Source organism: Aphidius gifuensis, linkage group LG2, assembly GCF_014905175.1.
Source record: "Aphidius gifuensis isolate YNYX2018 linkage group LG2, ASM1490517v1, whole genome shotgun sequence".
Lineage (NCBI taxonomy): Eukaryota > Metazoa > Arthropoda > Insecta > Hymenoptera > Braconidae > Aphidius > Aphidius gifuensis.
This window is the reverse complement of record NC_057789.1, coordinates 27310798-27327272: the sequence shown is the minus strand read 5'-3', so window position 1 is coordinate 27327272 and position 16475 is coordinate 27310798. Positions and strand designations below refer to the sequence as shown.

Sequence of the window (16475 nt, the reverse complement as noted above, 5' to 3'; positions counted from 1 at the left end):
CGACAGTCGACATTAATATCAACTTGAGGATAATCAGCAAAATAAACAAATAAAAAACATTTTAAAGAATGTGTAAAAAATTGATGATTTTCCACATACATGATTGGAATAACAACCCTCGTGTTCTCGCTTAATATTAGCCATTAATCGAGATCACAAACTTTATCCGATAATCGTCCAACATTTTCATAGCAAGCGTATAACGATTATAGGGATTTATATTAAAGCCCTTTCAAATGAACAGAGCATGTCGTATTTATCTTGTTTGAAAGCATTTTACTTGTTTTACAAAAATTTACATTTAAATTTTTTAATATTTTAATTTTATCATTTTTCCTTCTTGATAAAAATAGATAAATATATATTTTTTTTTACTTCCAAAGTTTATCATTTTTAAAAATCAATAGATAATTTATTTTTAGTTTAGTCATTTTTTTTCTTTATTTCATTTATTTTATTTTTCAAATAAAATATATTTGTGCGATCTTGAAGCGCAATTTTCATCCGTGTCACGTCATATGCATTCACCCTTGGGAAAAGATGAAGGTCTTTGAGGGTCCTTTGAAGCCCTCCGATAAATTTGAAAAGTCAGAAACAAGCAGGCAATTTTTGTCTTTAAATTGAATTTTAGTATTTTTCAAGATAGAGGTGTTGAAAAAAGAAAAAAAAAAAAAATAGTATGCCTGCGGGCGGAAGTATATATAATCTCAGTAAATTTTTTTAACTTTTTTTTTTTATTTATTTTATTTGTATATAATGTGTTGTGCTCAACAGACCGAGAATAGACAACTGATAGAAACGTTCTGCGAATTCATGATGTATATTATTGTAGGAGATTATCCCGTACTAGTCAGACACGTCCGATTTGGCTCAATGATATTTCAAGGTTGCAGTCAACAAAATGAAAAATAAAAAAAAAGGGGAAACGTGATTAACTGCCGAAAACATGTGACATATACTTTGCTATACTGTCGTATGAGTGTTAAAAAAATTATAGAGGGTACTATACAGGAAATGAGCAGTATGATAATGATGATTGACAGAAGGCCATTTGATGAAATAATAAAATAAATATTTTATAACGCAATAAAATAATATAATTAATGTTTTTATTTTTCTTCAAATTTTATTATCTATTTATATTCACGCACGATTGTGTGTTCTTGTGAAAAATTATTAAAAATATTTTTCCGGATAAATTAATATTATTTATGACAAATAAATTAATATATAAAAGTTTATCAAAAATAATTTTAACTTATCTACTTTACCCCTCTTTTAATCACACCAATGAGCCAGTCTCATAAAATTAACATACTCGTCTAAAAAAAAAAAAACCTCGACTCGGTTATTATTTATTTACAAATTTATCTTTTTTATTTTTTTTCGCAACTTTCTTTTTTTTTTTTTTTTGTTAATGAAGGAATCTCATTTTAAAAATAACTAATTAATGTTTTCATATAATGCCAGTTATCTTAATATTATAAATTATATCATTTTAATTTTTTTTTTCACCTTAAAAACCCGCATCAAACAAAGATTAAACTTAAAATTCCAAAAATGTATTTTTATTTATTTTTTCTAATTAAGCTTGATAATGTTAATTATTTATTTTATTAATTTAAATTTTGGCAGTATCATTAGTTGGAATTTTCAATTGAAGGAAAATATATTTTTCGAAAATATTCGATGATTATTTATTCAAGTAATTTATTTTAGGCGCATGTGGAAAGAGACACATGAAATTGCAAAACTTTTGTAAAATAATAATTTCAAGTTGATAGTATATAACAGTGCAAGACCATGAAAATGTTAACAAACCAATTAGCAGTAAACAAACCCCTTCTTGTGTATCTCTTTTACCATATAAACACCATCAACAGATTGTAATAATTTAAGTTAAAACATTAACAATATAATAAACCATAACCCATACCACTTTGTATTAAATGTATTTAAGTATTTATGTTACTCATTGAGTTTACATCTCCGTTAAGGGACATGAAAGTTTATGTAATAAATATTATTTTGGCCCTATTGGCGTTTTGAGTGTTCAACTCGAGATAACGCTGTTTATCATTCAAAAAATATAAATAAATAAATAAAGATATTATAAAATTTAATAATATTATTTTTTCGTAAACATATAATTTATTTTTAATAAAAAATTTAATTTAAAATTGTGTAATTCATATTACACAATCATAAATATAAATTTTTTTTTATTTAATTTTACGTCTAGTTTCAAACACTAGATTTTTACCAATAAAATAAATAAATATAGTAAATGGATTATTCATGAATTTTAATAAATACAAACTTGAGAAATAATTTCTCCTCTATATCTACAAAATTCATTTTTCGTTTTTTTATTTATATTTTTTTTCCATACCCTCTTTAAATTTGCATAAATTTAGCAATCAGCTTGGGCAAGAATTCTGATGATGCTTTTGAGACAATTATCTCTTCCTACTTAAAGCAACAATATTTTTTAAAAAAAAACAACAAGTATTTTTAATCTCCAACGTTGAAATTAAGAGATATTACTGACACTTTTAAAAACTCAAAGTAAAAGTTTTTAATAATATTAAATTATATTGATATAAATATAAAAAAAAATAAAGCAAGATGCAATGACAATGTCAAAAGTTTAATTAAATGGCAATTTTGTTTTTTGTTAATCTTATTTTTTTTTTTGTTTCTTTTTGATAGACGGTATACTCGGACAGGATAAATAGAGAAAACGGTAAAAAGTTTAATTAAGAAAAGGCCACCATGAAATAAAATTCAAAGACGAATGTAGTAGTAAAAAAAAAAAATAATAATAATAATAAATAAATAAATGTATATATTCGCTCATGTCACCCTGTCGTCTTTAAGATATCCTTGAGCTTGAGACACAGAGGGTCACAGTTCAGGGTCATTTTCTCTATGCCAACTTGCACTTGAAACAACTATTTTTATTTCCATCAACTATTTTTAGAATCAAAACAAAGTCTATTTAAAAAAAAATAATATATTAATTTTATCAATTGAACAATAATATTTAATTTATCCTAATAAACAATCAATTATATTTTTATTAGACATATAAATTTTAATCAATCAATTAACAAGATCTTTTGTACAATAAAATTTGATAAAAATAATTAATTGATGAATAAATTATTGTTATTGTTTTTTATTTATTTTTTTTTTGACAATAAAATTTATAAATATATTTAATAAATGATAAAATTTCATTAAATAAAATACGATGATAATGAAATTGACTATAAAATTAAATGACTGATTGAAAAATATTATATTTTTTTTTAAAATAACAATTTTTATTGCGTGATTGAATCACGTGGTGTTATTCAAATCGTAATCATTAATCAAGAAAAAAATAAAAAAAAAAAAAATTAATACTGTTTTTATTTATATTATTTTTTGTATTCTTGATTGATCGGATCAATTGAATTTATCTTATCAGCAGCCGTGCCTCGAGATTTTTTTATTTTTAATATTTCAATGTGTATAAATCTTGGACAAACCTTAAATTTTTTTTTTTTTTTTTAAATATTTGTTTTCACACATAATGTCGCGAGATAAAACACGACACATGGATAATGTGAGAAAATATAAAAAAATATATATGCAATATGAAACATAAAAACATGTTAAAGTATAAGTACACGTGCAGATTTGAAAAATATTTACTCAGTTGGAGAATTAGTGTGGGTTATGATGACCTTGACCGGCGAAAAAGATAAAAAAAAAATTTATCCTTTTTTTTTTAAATTTTTTTTTCATTCTCTGGATGAAGACTAAAGGAGAGACAAACACGTGGAGCCTATATGTTCTAAATTTCTGGCACACTAATTTATTTTTCTCTCACACGAAGACGAATATATATTTTTTTTTCTTATTTCCCTGTACCAATTTTATTTTCTCCATTTTGTATCTCACTCTTAAGCTACCTCGATCTTATTTTTTAGATATATAATATATTTTTTTTTTGCTCATACCATGACTCAACACTCGAATAATACGCCCACGGCTCTAAAATTTGTGGCGTGTCTTTTAATTCTTCATTATTCACCAAACAAACAAGATCATCAAAAATAAGCTTCGGTAAAAGTTTGTATACTATTTTATTTTTAATATTAATAATGATTTTTATTTTTTTTTTCTATTTGACCGTGAGGTACTTCCGCAATACATATATACTAAATATAATAATCTTTAATTTTGATGTTGAAAAAGATAAATAGTAGAATTATAAAAAATAAGTAAATAAAATTAAAAAATATATCGAAAAATTAGTCGTAGTATATTTATGTTTGGCATGTTTATTTTCATGAAAAAAAAAATGTCGAACAGATAATTAATTGGTGAGTATATAGAAATCGCCAATGAGGCATAACAAACAATTTATAAAAAAAAAGTGACAGATATTAGATAAGAGGTTTTATTTATTTAATTATTCAATTTTTAAAATTTTTTTTATCATTATTTCGTGACCACTTTTAAAATCCACAAATTGTGTAGTATTGAAAAAAAAAAAAAAAATTATTAATACATAAATTATAGAAGCTTTTGTTTGTTGTTAATTTTAGTTTTTTTTTTTTTTCTCTTTTTTGAAAGCAGCCACTTGACATAACATATTATACTCACTCGTCGTTTATCATAATTTCGATCTCACATTTCCCGAGGGATATGAATCTCTCGATTCATCGCTTATTCGCAATTTCACCCCCTCAATATACAAATCGATTATCCACATAGCCTGGCAACTTTATTTCTTTATTTCATTTTGTTTGACTTTTTTTGATTATTATTTATACTCTCTTGAAATCGTCAAATGCAATAGAAAATATTATTCAGCACACACTTTAACTCACAAGCGTACATCCGGGACAATGCAAAAATAAAATTATAATAAAAAAAAGTAAAAAAAAAAATCACCCAGTGGGACTATGAAGCGCAAAGAAGACAAAGGGCCAAGAGTCTCTAGAAATAAATGAATAAATAAAAAAAAAAAGAAATGAAAAAAAGGCAGACGAATTTATCGTATTGCAAAATCGGCCTATTCCCAAAAGCGATATATACAGACAAAAAAAAAAAGAAAAAACTATACGACTAATAAAAAAACGCAATTAAAAATGATATAAAAAATTATTTCAATTTATAAATTCAACAAAAAATAATAAAAATTGATTGACCCAGTTAAATAGTTTGAAAAATAAAAAAAAAAATAAAAATTGTTTAATAATATCAATAATAAATAAATAATGATTGATCAATTTAACAAATGATAAATTTATTATCAATAAATTATTGTTTAAATAATTAAAAAGATAAGAAAATAAAATTTATTATTATTGCCATTCACAGTAAGTTTAAATGCAGTTTGATGCACATCGTGCAGCTCCAATGCAGTTGGCCTTGAAGCCAACTAGACCTCCTAACCCCCCTTGTCTCGTTCACCACTTTTATTCTCTCTGAGGCCCTTATTTCTTAGCAGACATATCAAATACCCGTGAGTTGGTTACCACGATGTGGCCATGAAAATACGGCCATGGTCAAGGCTACAACGCCGTGACCAAAAACCCTTCTTCGTGTGTCTACCTTGTTTTTTCTTTCGATATGCACCGTTGCCCATCATCATCATTGTATATGCATGCATTTTAAATTCTTTTTTTTTTTATTTTTTTATTCACCAACTAAAACCTTGCAACTATATACCTTTGCAAAAACATCTTTTTTATTATCATCCTCAAGTCGACTCTCTACAATCAACCAACAAAAAAGGAAAAATAAAAAACTTTTTTTATTTCTTTTTTTTTTTTTTCATACACTCTGCACTCTGTGATGATCTTCCCATCCGATTAAAATAGACAGCATTTTATTGTGTATATATCCCAAAGAGAAAAAAAAAAAATAATAGGAGGTGCTCTAGTGCCTTGTTTGTATTGATTTGATGGAATAAAAATCTTTTAAAAAGAGAAAAAAAAAAAATCGTAGAAATCGTTGATGAAGATAAGACCATTTAAAAAAAAAAAAAAATAGGAGTGGAAGACGATATAGCCAACAAAAAAATAAACAGGTTTTTTTAATGATACATACTCGATTAAATTATGGATAAATTTAAAAATAAAAAATAATAAATAGTATTATTAATAGATAAGTATAAGAATTTCAAGATGAAAATTATATAAATGTAATTTTTTGTATAAAAAAAAGAGACAAGAAAAACACAACCTACGACAAGTTAACTTTGAGAAACCTACGTTATTTCCATCAGACAAGGAAAAACAAGTTGAAGAAAAATAACATTCATTCATAGTGTCAGAATATATATATATATATATATATTGGTGCTTGTAAATACGATGAACGATATAGTTATATTACGTAGTAAAAACATCACAGTATATGTAGATAGAAGAACCTTTTCTTGCTCCGAAAAAAAAAAAAACGACAAAGACAAAATAAAAAAGGTAGACAAGAAAAATAATAAATGGTTATATATACAGTACTATATGTATTTGAGAAAAGCGAAGAGAAAAAAAAAAAAAACGTGAAGAAAATCATATGGGTGAATAAAAAAAGACGAAAAAAAAAAAAATAAAAAAATGATGAAAGAGAAATAAACAAGGCATGTGGGCTGTATAAATTGTCTGAATAATTAAAAATAATTTTTTGATTTGAAATATCAATGTATATTTAATTAATTTCAAATTAATTAAATTAAAAAAAATTTATAAAATTAATAATTCATTTGAATATCGTAAAATTATAATATTTTTTTTTTTTCGTGATATCATTATGTTTATTAATTTATATAATAAATATATCGAACAAAAATTTTAAACGTTCATTTGGCAGCTTGAGGGAATACGACCCCGCCTTCTTCCGTACGAGTACTTTAACGACGACAACAACAACAACAACACCAACAACAACAACAACTAGGCTCACTAAAGACCGGTTTTTTTGCTCCTCCGCATTACAGACTCAACCCAACACGATCAACATAACATATATAAAATAAAATTATGTTAAAAAACAAGCTTATATGAATGTGTATGTATTGATTTTGTTTGCTTGTGATGTTGTTGATGTTGGTGTATGTATCATAGTATATATAAAGTCTAGATTGATGTAAAAATATACACTGGCAATTCATTGTGAATAATATCAATGTGTATATAAATATATATATTATCTCAAGTTTTTCAATGAACTTGTATATCAATTTACAAATTCATACTTTGAATGTATCATGATTATTATTTTATCATTAAAAAAAAAAAAAAAATATAAATATAATATTTATATAAATAAAGTGAAGAAAAACTTACCGAGCTCTTTGATCACCAAAAAAGTCAATTTTACTTTTCTTTTTCATCATAAGTTGTGGTTGATGAAGTGGACTGATTGAAGTCTCATCACTAGTTGCTGGTGGTGAACTTGATCCATTACTTGATGATAATGAACCAGCACGTCCTCTACTTGTTTCAATAATTTGTGTATCACTTGATCTTCCATTGACGTGTAATGATTGTCCAGTTGATACAGCAAGTATTGGCTTTGAATTTTGACGATTTCTACGTTTTTTCTTTTTAGCATCAGTATCATCAATACGACAACCAGTTATATTGCTACCAATACCTGGTGGCATCCAGTCTAAATCTTTTTTCAAATGTCCTCTACCACAACGACAACCACATGCTTTAAATGCCAAATCATAACCTTTTTTTGTCCATAAATTTTGATGTCGCTGACGTTCTGACCAACTACGTGCTCTACCACAATTTTTTAAATATGTCAATACAGTTTGTTCCCATGTATCAAAACATTCACGATGCATATATTGTCCCATTGTACAATTATCATTGTTACATGTTACCTTAACAACATCTTGAAGTGAATTAATACGTATTGATGTATCACTACGTAAACATTCACCAGTTGGTAAACAACAATGTGATGTACCCATTATTCCCTGAGTTATACCAAAATTTTCCATAACTTCATGATTACCAGCAACATCAAGTAGTCCACCAACATGTCCATTTCCAGCATGACGTCTCGGTGCCATTTTTATTATTATTTTTTTTTATTTATCAATGATAATAATACTATTATTATTTTTTTTTTTTTTCTTTTATTATACTTGTTTTTTTTATGTTGAAAAATTTATCTCAAATTTTTTTTCTTATCAAAATTCTTGAAATATTTATATTTAAATAAATGATGAATTTTTTTTATTTATTTTTATTCTCAATGTGTCATCATCATCATCGTCATCAGTGATCTTCCCTCGATGATACACTTTCAGGTGACACAACACTTGTCGTCCCATTCAATAATTTAATTATTGTTTTTAAATAATTTTTTAATTATTTTCTTTAACACTTGATTTTTTTATTTACTCACTTTTTAATGATTTATTTTTTATATAAAAAAATATTGTTTAATAGTTTATAATAAATCATTTATTAATTGAAAAAAAAAAAAAAAGTATCAAATTTATATTTGAAAAAAACAAAAAACAGCACGTTCAATTGTTGATCTTCGTTTGAATACACTAAATGAATGTCAGGGTCACCAACGTAGTGCGTGTTTGTAAAGAATTTGTTTTTTTTTTTTTTTTTATATCAAAATGAATAAATTTTTTTTTAAAACACTCGCGTTTTGATTCACAAAACAAAATAAATTTACTCCATAAAAAAAAAAAAGAAAAAAAAATAATAAATAAATAAAAAGCCAATAATTTCGTTGACAATTTCAACACAAACTATTAATTATAAAATATTCGACGAACAAGAATCCACAAAATTCAATAAACAAAAAACCATTCACGATAAAAAATAATAATAATAATAAAATACAATGTCAAACGTGTATATTGTTAAAATCATAAATATATATTTTTTGATATTAAAGAGTCAAAATATATAAGCATGTATATTGAACATAAGACGTTATGATTTTTTTGTCAATTTTAAATATTGTTTTTATTTTTTTATTTTTGTTTTTCATATAGTAGTAGTTTATAACCTTAAAACGCAAAGCTCTCTCGTATACTTGTCACTGAGAAGTGGCGGTGGATCGTATGGAAAGCATGCCAGCATGCGGTGTGCCGGTTTGTGCTACCGCGCGGCGAATGCGAAAGTGAGATCCCATTGGGTGAAAGGGAAAGCTCACTGGTGGGGGTCATGACTAAAGAACCAATCGATGAGTCTTATGTTGAGTGCTTTTTCCCCTCCGTACTCCTTTTTTTTATATTTTATTTTGTATTATATAGAACTAAGTTTACCAGACTTTGCCGTACAATATTCTAGTGGCGCGACATATATTACTATCTCACTCTTTTACACTTGAAAATATATTATGCTATCTTTTACTTCTGTTTAGCGCGGGCTTCTTAAATATTCGCTGTTTTTTTTTACATATTTTTATTCTTAAACATTTCGACTCAGTTCCCAAAACGAAACACGTTTTGCCTGTTTTTCTGCACACACATACACATACACACACATGCTATATTATATATATTTTTGCAAATAAAAATATGTTTTTTTTTTTTGGTTCAGATCGTGAGACTGTGTGTTGTATTTTTATATTTTAAAACTACACGTGGAAGAATAATAATGATAATAAAACCACATGCATGCAAAACAAAGTGCATGTATGTACTTTTAATTTTGTTTTGCAAAAAAATTCAATGGTATGATCAAGTTGAAAATGTTTTGTGTTAATGTTTTGACATTCCAACTTGTTTTTCGAAGCTTGATAAATTACAGACAATTCGTCTTATGTGATTACCACTACTTGAACATATCATTGACTTGTACTACTTGTTTAATTTTTTTTGTTTATCGTAATATTGTAAAAATGTATTTTAACTTTCGAAGTAAATATGTTTATTTTTATTTGAGTTATTTTTAAATATATTTATAATTAAATTAAAAAACATAGTCAAATTTTATTTATCTTTTAATAAAGTTGAATATATTTTTCGAATATCACATTTATAGATTTTTTTTTTTTAAATTCACAATTGTTTTAAAGATTTTTGAATTTATAGATAAACATAAAATTTAAAAAAAAAAAAACATATTACGTACGTTAGTTAAATATATATTTTTATAATTTTATACACATTGAAAATCACGAAATAAATACAACGCACTTGTCAGATTAAATTGCTACAATGTATTTGTAAGTGACAAACAACTCTTTAATGTATGTGTGTGTATATAATAAATGTATGTGTTATAATAAAAATAAAATAATGATAATGGTGGATGAATAGAATGCCGCCTGATTCATGTTAGCTCTATCTCTTTGCCCATGACAGACACACAAACATTTTACAGTCGTTTAAATTTGAACGATCCCCTCTTTAAATTTAGACCAAGCAAGGTCGAGTGTAGACGAACTTGGATGAGACGATTTCATGTTTTTTATTTTTTTCAAACCTTTTGATTCAAACGTGCTATGAATATATCATATCATTTTTATATATATATAGATATATATCTGATTTTTTTTTTCCTTTTCCTCACTAGTTTTTTTCGTCTTTTTTATATATTTCTTTTACGATTTTTTGTTATTTTTTGAAAATATACATATATTTTTTACAGTTATATTGCAAGGGGGCTCGTCTAAACGGTTTATCTTATTTATTCATCCAGGATTTTTAATACACGTTTATTATATCGTCAAAAAATAAAAAAAATTGAAAATTCATATTTTTTTCGTGCCAAAAAATTTAGTATATGCAAAAGAGATATATTTAAAAAACTGTCAATTTTTTTACTTTGCCAATTTTTATTTCTTCCGAATTATATCAAGTATGTGTGTGTATATAAATTTTTTTTTTATTTTTATCTTTAAACGAGTTTTTTGTTGATTCTTTAATTTTTTTTTTTTTTTACATAATGGAGGGTCTGGCTCGATGCTGTAAGTTATATCGTATGATACATTATCATTTGAAAAAAAAAGAAAAATAACAAAAAAATCAGTAAAAAAATAACAAAATAACGACAAGGCTTGTTTTATCATATCAAAATGTTGAATTACGTCAGGGTGTTATCATCAATGTGGTTTTGTTTTGACTTATCATTATATTCAAGTGTTTGCTAATGAGAGACACTTGTTATTGTTATTAATTTTCTTAAAATTATTTTTAATTGATATTCTTTAATTAACTTTTTAATGAGTAAATTAAATACTTATTTTGTTTTTTTTTTTCTTTTCTTTTAATTTTATGGAAAAATTTATACTTTGTTTTCCGAGTAAAAATAGAATTTAAATAATTTCATTTGTTTTTAATTTGTTACTCAAAATATTAAACAAATATTGACAATATTTTTATCCAATATGTTTGAATAAAATTTTTTTTTTTTTTTTGAAACAAGATATTACTCAAATTGCACATTGCATAATTTAATAGCTAATCGTAAATTTTTAAAAGGTGAAACTTAACACGATGGAAGGGTTGAATATATAAAAATTAAAATTTATTGGCTTATAAAAAAACTCCTATTAAAAAACAAAATAAAAAAAAATTTATTAAACAAACAGAAGTGGTAGGCAGATCGTTACTATGATACGATAAAAATTTTCATAAATTTAATATGAAAAAATTGTTTTTCAAAAATTTAAATTACCAGAGTTATATTCAAAAAATATATAATAAAATTTACCAAAGAAAAAAATATACTACAGGTCAATAATTGAGTACAAAACAACAAGTGTTGTTAAAGAGAAAATAATTTTTTCAAAATATATTTTACCGGGTGGAAAAAAAAAAAATAAATAAATAAAAAAAACTGGACAAAGCAAACCGGGAAAAGAAGTTGTACAAACATCACGTACACGCCGTTGGGCATTGTAAATTGCATAAAAGAACCTCCACTTTTGGTTAAGGATGTTTGCCAGAATCGCGTAAATACAGAGATCCCCAATTTTAAGGGAAAAACGATGGAAAAAAGAAGAAGAGAAAAAAAAAATAAACTCCCATATACAACAAAGATAGACAATCAATTTTAGGACAAATTTATATATATCCCATAAATAAGAGTGACTGAGTAAGAAATAATCGAATAGAAAGGATAGGGGATGAAAAAGAAAGCAGGTCAGTCGTTCGAAAATTCGGTGACGACCCCGGGGGACCTTGGCACAATGTGAAAGAGCGAATGAAGAACTAGAAATTGGGGTGTATATACGCACTTCCCCTTTTATCATATATAGTAGTAGTACACACATCGTGTATCCCTCTCTCCGCGATTTTCTATCGTCTCATCTCTTATTTATATTTTATTTCATTTGCTACTCTCCTCTCTCTATTGGTTGTCTTCTATATATATACTCAAATTTTCAAGGCAGTCACAAAGATAATCTGACTCTCTGTTCAACAGCCAACATTTATTCCTGATTTTTTCTTTTTTATTCGTCTTCCATACACGGTGTGATGAATAAATAATAATAATAATAATAATAATAGTTATAAAACTCACCAATACGAAGTATAAAAGTTGTTTTGATAGTTTCGGGTTTCGAGGACATTGCCGATGAATGACTATAGTACACACCACCTCATCCACGTTCAGGGTCTTTTAACAGTTCCCAAGATCAGTACACTTAATCAGTGCTTCAAACCAATTGGACCCTTGAACAAATAAAAAAAATGTGCATATGAAAAAACTGAAAATATATATTTGTTTATTTTTTATAATTGAAAAATTTACTTTTTCTTTTATTCCATTATTAAATATATATAATTTGAACAAATGAATATTGCAATGGCATATATATTTTGATTTTTCATAACGGTATTTTTATGTGTACACAGCATGATAATTTATCATTAATGTATAGATTCGTACTGTCGACATATGTGAATGTATATTTTTTAAAAAAAGGGTGCGCTTTAAAGAATATAATTCACATTTACAGTAGATATACATATATATGTGGATATTTATAAAAAGTGCGAGTAAGTGCAACAGGATGAGTAGAAGTAGGCCTATAAAATATATCAATGTCGATCCCCTATTTATTTTCATTTGAAAGCATATCGTTACAATAATAACTGTTTGTTGTATAGCTATAAGGAAAAAATTATTTTTTATACATAATGTATGTATCAAGATGCACAATAGAATATTAAAATAATTATTTTTATTTTTTTATTTGTCATCAATATAAAATTTATTATTAAAAATAAAATTTAATTTAATGATTAAATATTGTAAAATAATTAATTTCTAAATTAAAGAAAAATATAAAATAAATAAATATCATTAAAGTAATTTAAAAGAAAATTATTTTGGAAAAGTAAAATAAAAAAAAGAGTGATTTATGTTAGATATAAAAAATAATGCGTCTATCTCGATTTAATCCGTTATATAACAGAAATCCTTGGCCGTGAGTAGTTGAGAGAGAATGCAGAGGGAGATAAATGGGTGGTATATGGTGAATTTGTATTGGTGGTAGTAGTACGATGAAGGTTGGGGGCAACGGGTTGACCATGGGGTGGTTAAAATATATCTACATGTACAACAGATATATGGCAATGATTTGAGGGTAAAATTTCAAGTAGCGGGGGTGTGTAGGTCTAGGTTTTCAAAGAGGGTTGGCATTGCCAATGGGCGTGCACTTTCATTTTCATTTTTGCGCATGACTGATGCAACTGCGAGAAATGAAATTTAACAACGTACAAGACTGGCAACCCTGGACTCTATGTTTATCATGAATTCAACCCCTCTCTCTTTCTTTTTTTTTTTTTTGTTGGTTAAAATGAGGGTGCAGTAAAGAGAGAGTTGGAGGGTAAAATAGGAGGAAGATGAAGGGGTCAGGGGCTTTGCGAAAATTCTCTACGTTTGGGCAATGTACTGTCGGGACGGTTTCGTCAGGATCGCAAATTACTGAAGGTTCACGCTGATGCCGCAGTGAGAAGGGGTATACATGCGAAATTGTCAGAGTGAGGGAGGATAAAGGGTGGGTCACATTCACCCTCGACAAATCGATATCTCTCGTACAAGTACACTCTTCTCTTTTCTATTCTCTCACTCTCACTCTTTTTCATTCTCTCCCACTTCTCAACCCCTTTTTGCGACTATGTGCAGTTTTAACGATGTTAAAATCGGAAGGCGCAGTAGTGCCCCTTTAGGTTTGCCGCATATATGCGCCATAAAATTTAACCGGGGATATACTTGCTTCAATTTCAATATGCAAATAATTAATTAAAGTTTTTTTTTTATTTTTTTTTCGTATTATTATATCAATATTAGCTTATTGAGATTTTTGTATTTTTTTATTTTTAATGGTTAATATTAATTTCATAATTGAAATTTCAAATTAAAAAAAAATATTTCAATCAGTATATTGATATAATATTTTTTTTTATTAAATATTTTATCTATTCTTTTTTGTTGGATTTAAAAATAAAGAAAATCTGTATTATTTTTAATAATTTAGATATTTTATAGTTGCAAATAAATCTTCACAGTTTGCAATGAAAAAAAGTAATATCAGCTGTGTGAATAATTGCCTTTCCACATTGACAATAAAGAAATGAAAAAATGGAAAAAAAAAAAAAAATTATTATATATAAGTCTCTGGACGAAGCAAGTTTTCGAATTTCGTCGAAGTGCTTATCATAATCGAGCACTTTGTAAGCTGAATTTGCGAATTAATGAGGCGGTCCTATACCAAAAGAAGCATTACAAAATTCGCGGGGATATATATATATATTGTCGGAAATAACAGAAATGGTAAAAAAAAAAAATAGGGAACAAAAAAAAAAAATCAGGGAAAGGATGAGGCAGTTTTTGGCAAGAAGAAGAAGAAGAAGCAGAAGAAGAGTATAATGTCAAGAGGGGAATTGCGAAAAGTAAAAAAAAAAAAAAAATATATATATATAAATGTAACGGCAGAGTCGATCGGTCGTTCCAAATCTGATATAGTCAGTATGTGCCATATAGTAAAAATCTGGTGACCACGCCCGTGATGAAATAAACGAGTGCAAAAAATAAATCGCCAAACACATTATGCTTCTGGTTCGCGAAAAAATATACACGTGTGTGTTTAATTTGTATATACACACACATACACACAGCCAACAATTTTGAACATTCACATCTCCCTCAAGAAAATAATGATAATAATAAAAATAAATAAATAAAATAAATGTACTATCTCACTTGCCCTCTCAACTTGAATTATTATTTAATATGAGTAACTTGGGCCATTGCTGCTATTCTATACCCTCATAAAACGTAACACACAACTTGTTTTCAAGAAGGAAACAAGACCCATACAATTCATCTAATCACCAAAGTAAAAAAAAATTTATAAATAAAAATAAAGATAGTATATGAAAAGTTAGAATGACCTCGATTAATATATCATTAGTATATTTTTTTTTCTAATAATATTGAAAAAATATAATGTTGTAATTTTAATTTAATTAAGTTTTATTTTTTTTTGAATATTAAAATCAGTTGTTTTGATGTAATAATAATACTTTTTATAAAATTAATTAATGTCGTCATTTTATTTGATGATAGATTATTATTAAGTAATCAGTAAGTAATCAGTCCATCAACCTTGATAATGTTTTTTTGTTCTCAACGTGATAAATAACATAGATAAATACAATTTTCATTTTATTTAATTTTTTATTAATATTATTATATATACTGTTTATAAATATATGATTCATATTTGACTCAAGGACATAAGAATAAAAATTAATATTAAAATAATTTATTATTAATAATATTTAAAAAAATTAGGATTCAAAAAAAAAAAAAAAAATTGACACTGTATGAGTCGTTTAAATAACCTCCGTTCAAAAGATAAAAAAAAAAACTGTTAAATAATCTATTAAGTTTCCTAGAAAAAATTAATAGTCAAGTGAATAAATAGACTCACGAAATACTCATAAATTATTTGAAAAAAAAAAAAAAAAAAAAACATCTCATCGATTTTATGAGTTATAAAACTATGAGGAAAATATTTAAAAAATTTTAAATAACAATAATGTTATAATAATAATAAAAAAAAATTTACACAATATATTTTATTTTCAATATGACTCTTTTTTTTTTTTTATTTTTTCATTAAATATTTATTTATCTTGCATCAATATTTATTGGTAATAAATTATTGCCATCATTTAAAAATCAATATTTATATATTTTTATTAAATAAACAGTTCATTTTTTCCGAATAGATTATTTATAAAATAATATGTAGGTATATTACTTTTGTCTGGGATTTATGAAATGTCATAATAATTAGTCTTGGTGTAAAAAAAATCCAATGACTCGTATGGAATCTGATGTGTAATGACTATATATTTTTTTTTTCATATATTTTTAATAATGTAATTTTGATTGAGTGCATGAATTGCCATTAATTGATTGACTTTCACTCGATCAATTGAAAGATAATAAAAAGAAACACAC

At 25.7% G+C, this 16475-nt stretch overlaps 1 protein-coding gene across 1 annotated transcript in view; it reads right to left on the bottom strand.

The window, feature by feature from the left end:
* LOC122849995 (headcase protein) overlaps nt 1-11067 on the bottom strand; it is an 81005-nt gene extending 69938 nt beyond the window's left edge. Inside the window, exon 1 of the mRNA XM_044148947.1 lies at nt 7350-11067. Within this exon, the coding sequence (XP_044004882.1) occupies nt 7350-8089 (740 nt within the window). The 5' untranslated portion in view covers nt 8090-11067. The remainder of the gene's footprint in view (nt 1-7349) is intronic.
* Nucleotides 11068-16475: the final 5408 nt, after the last annotated feature.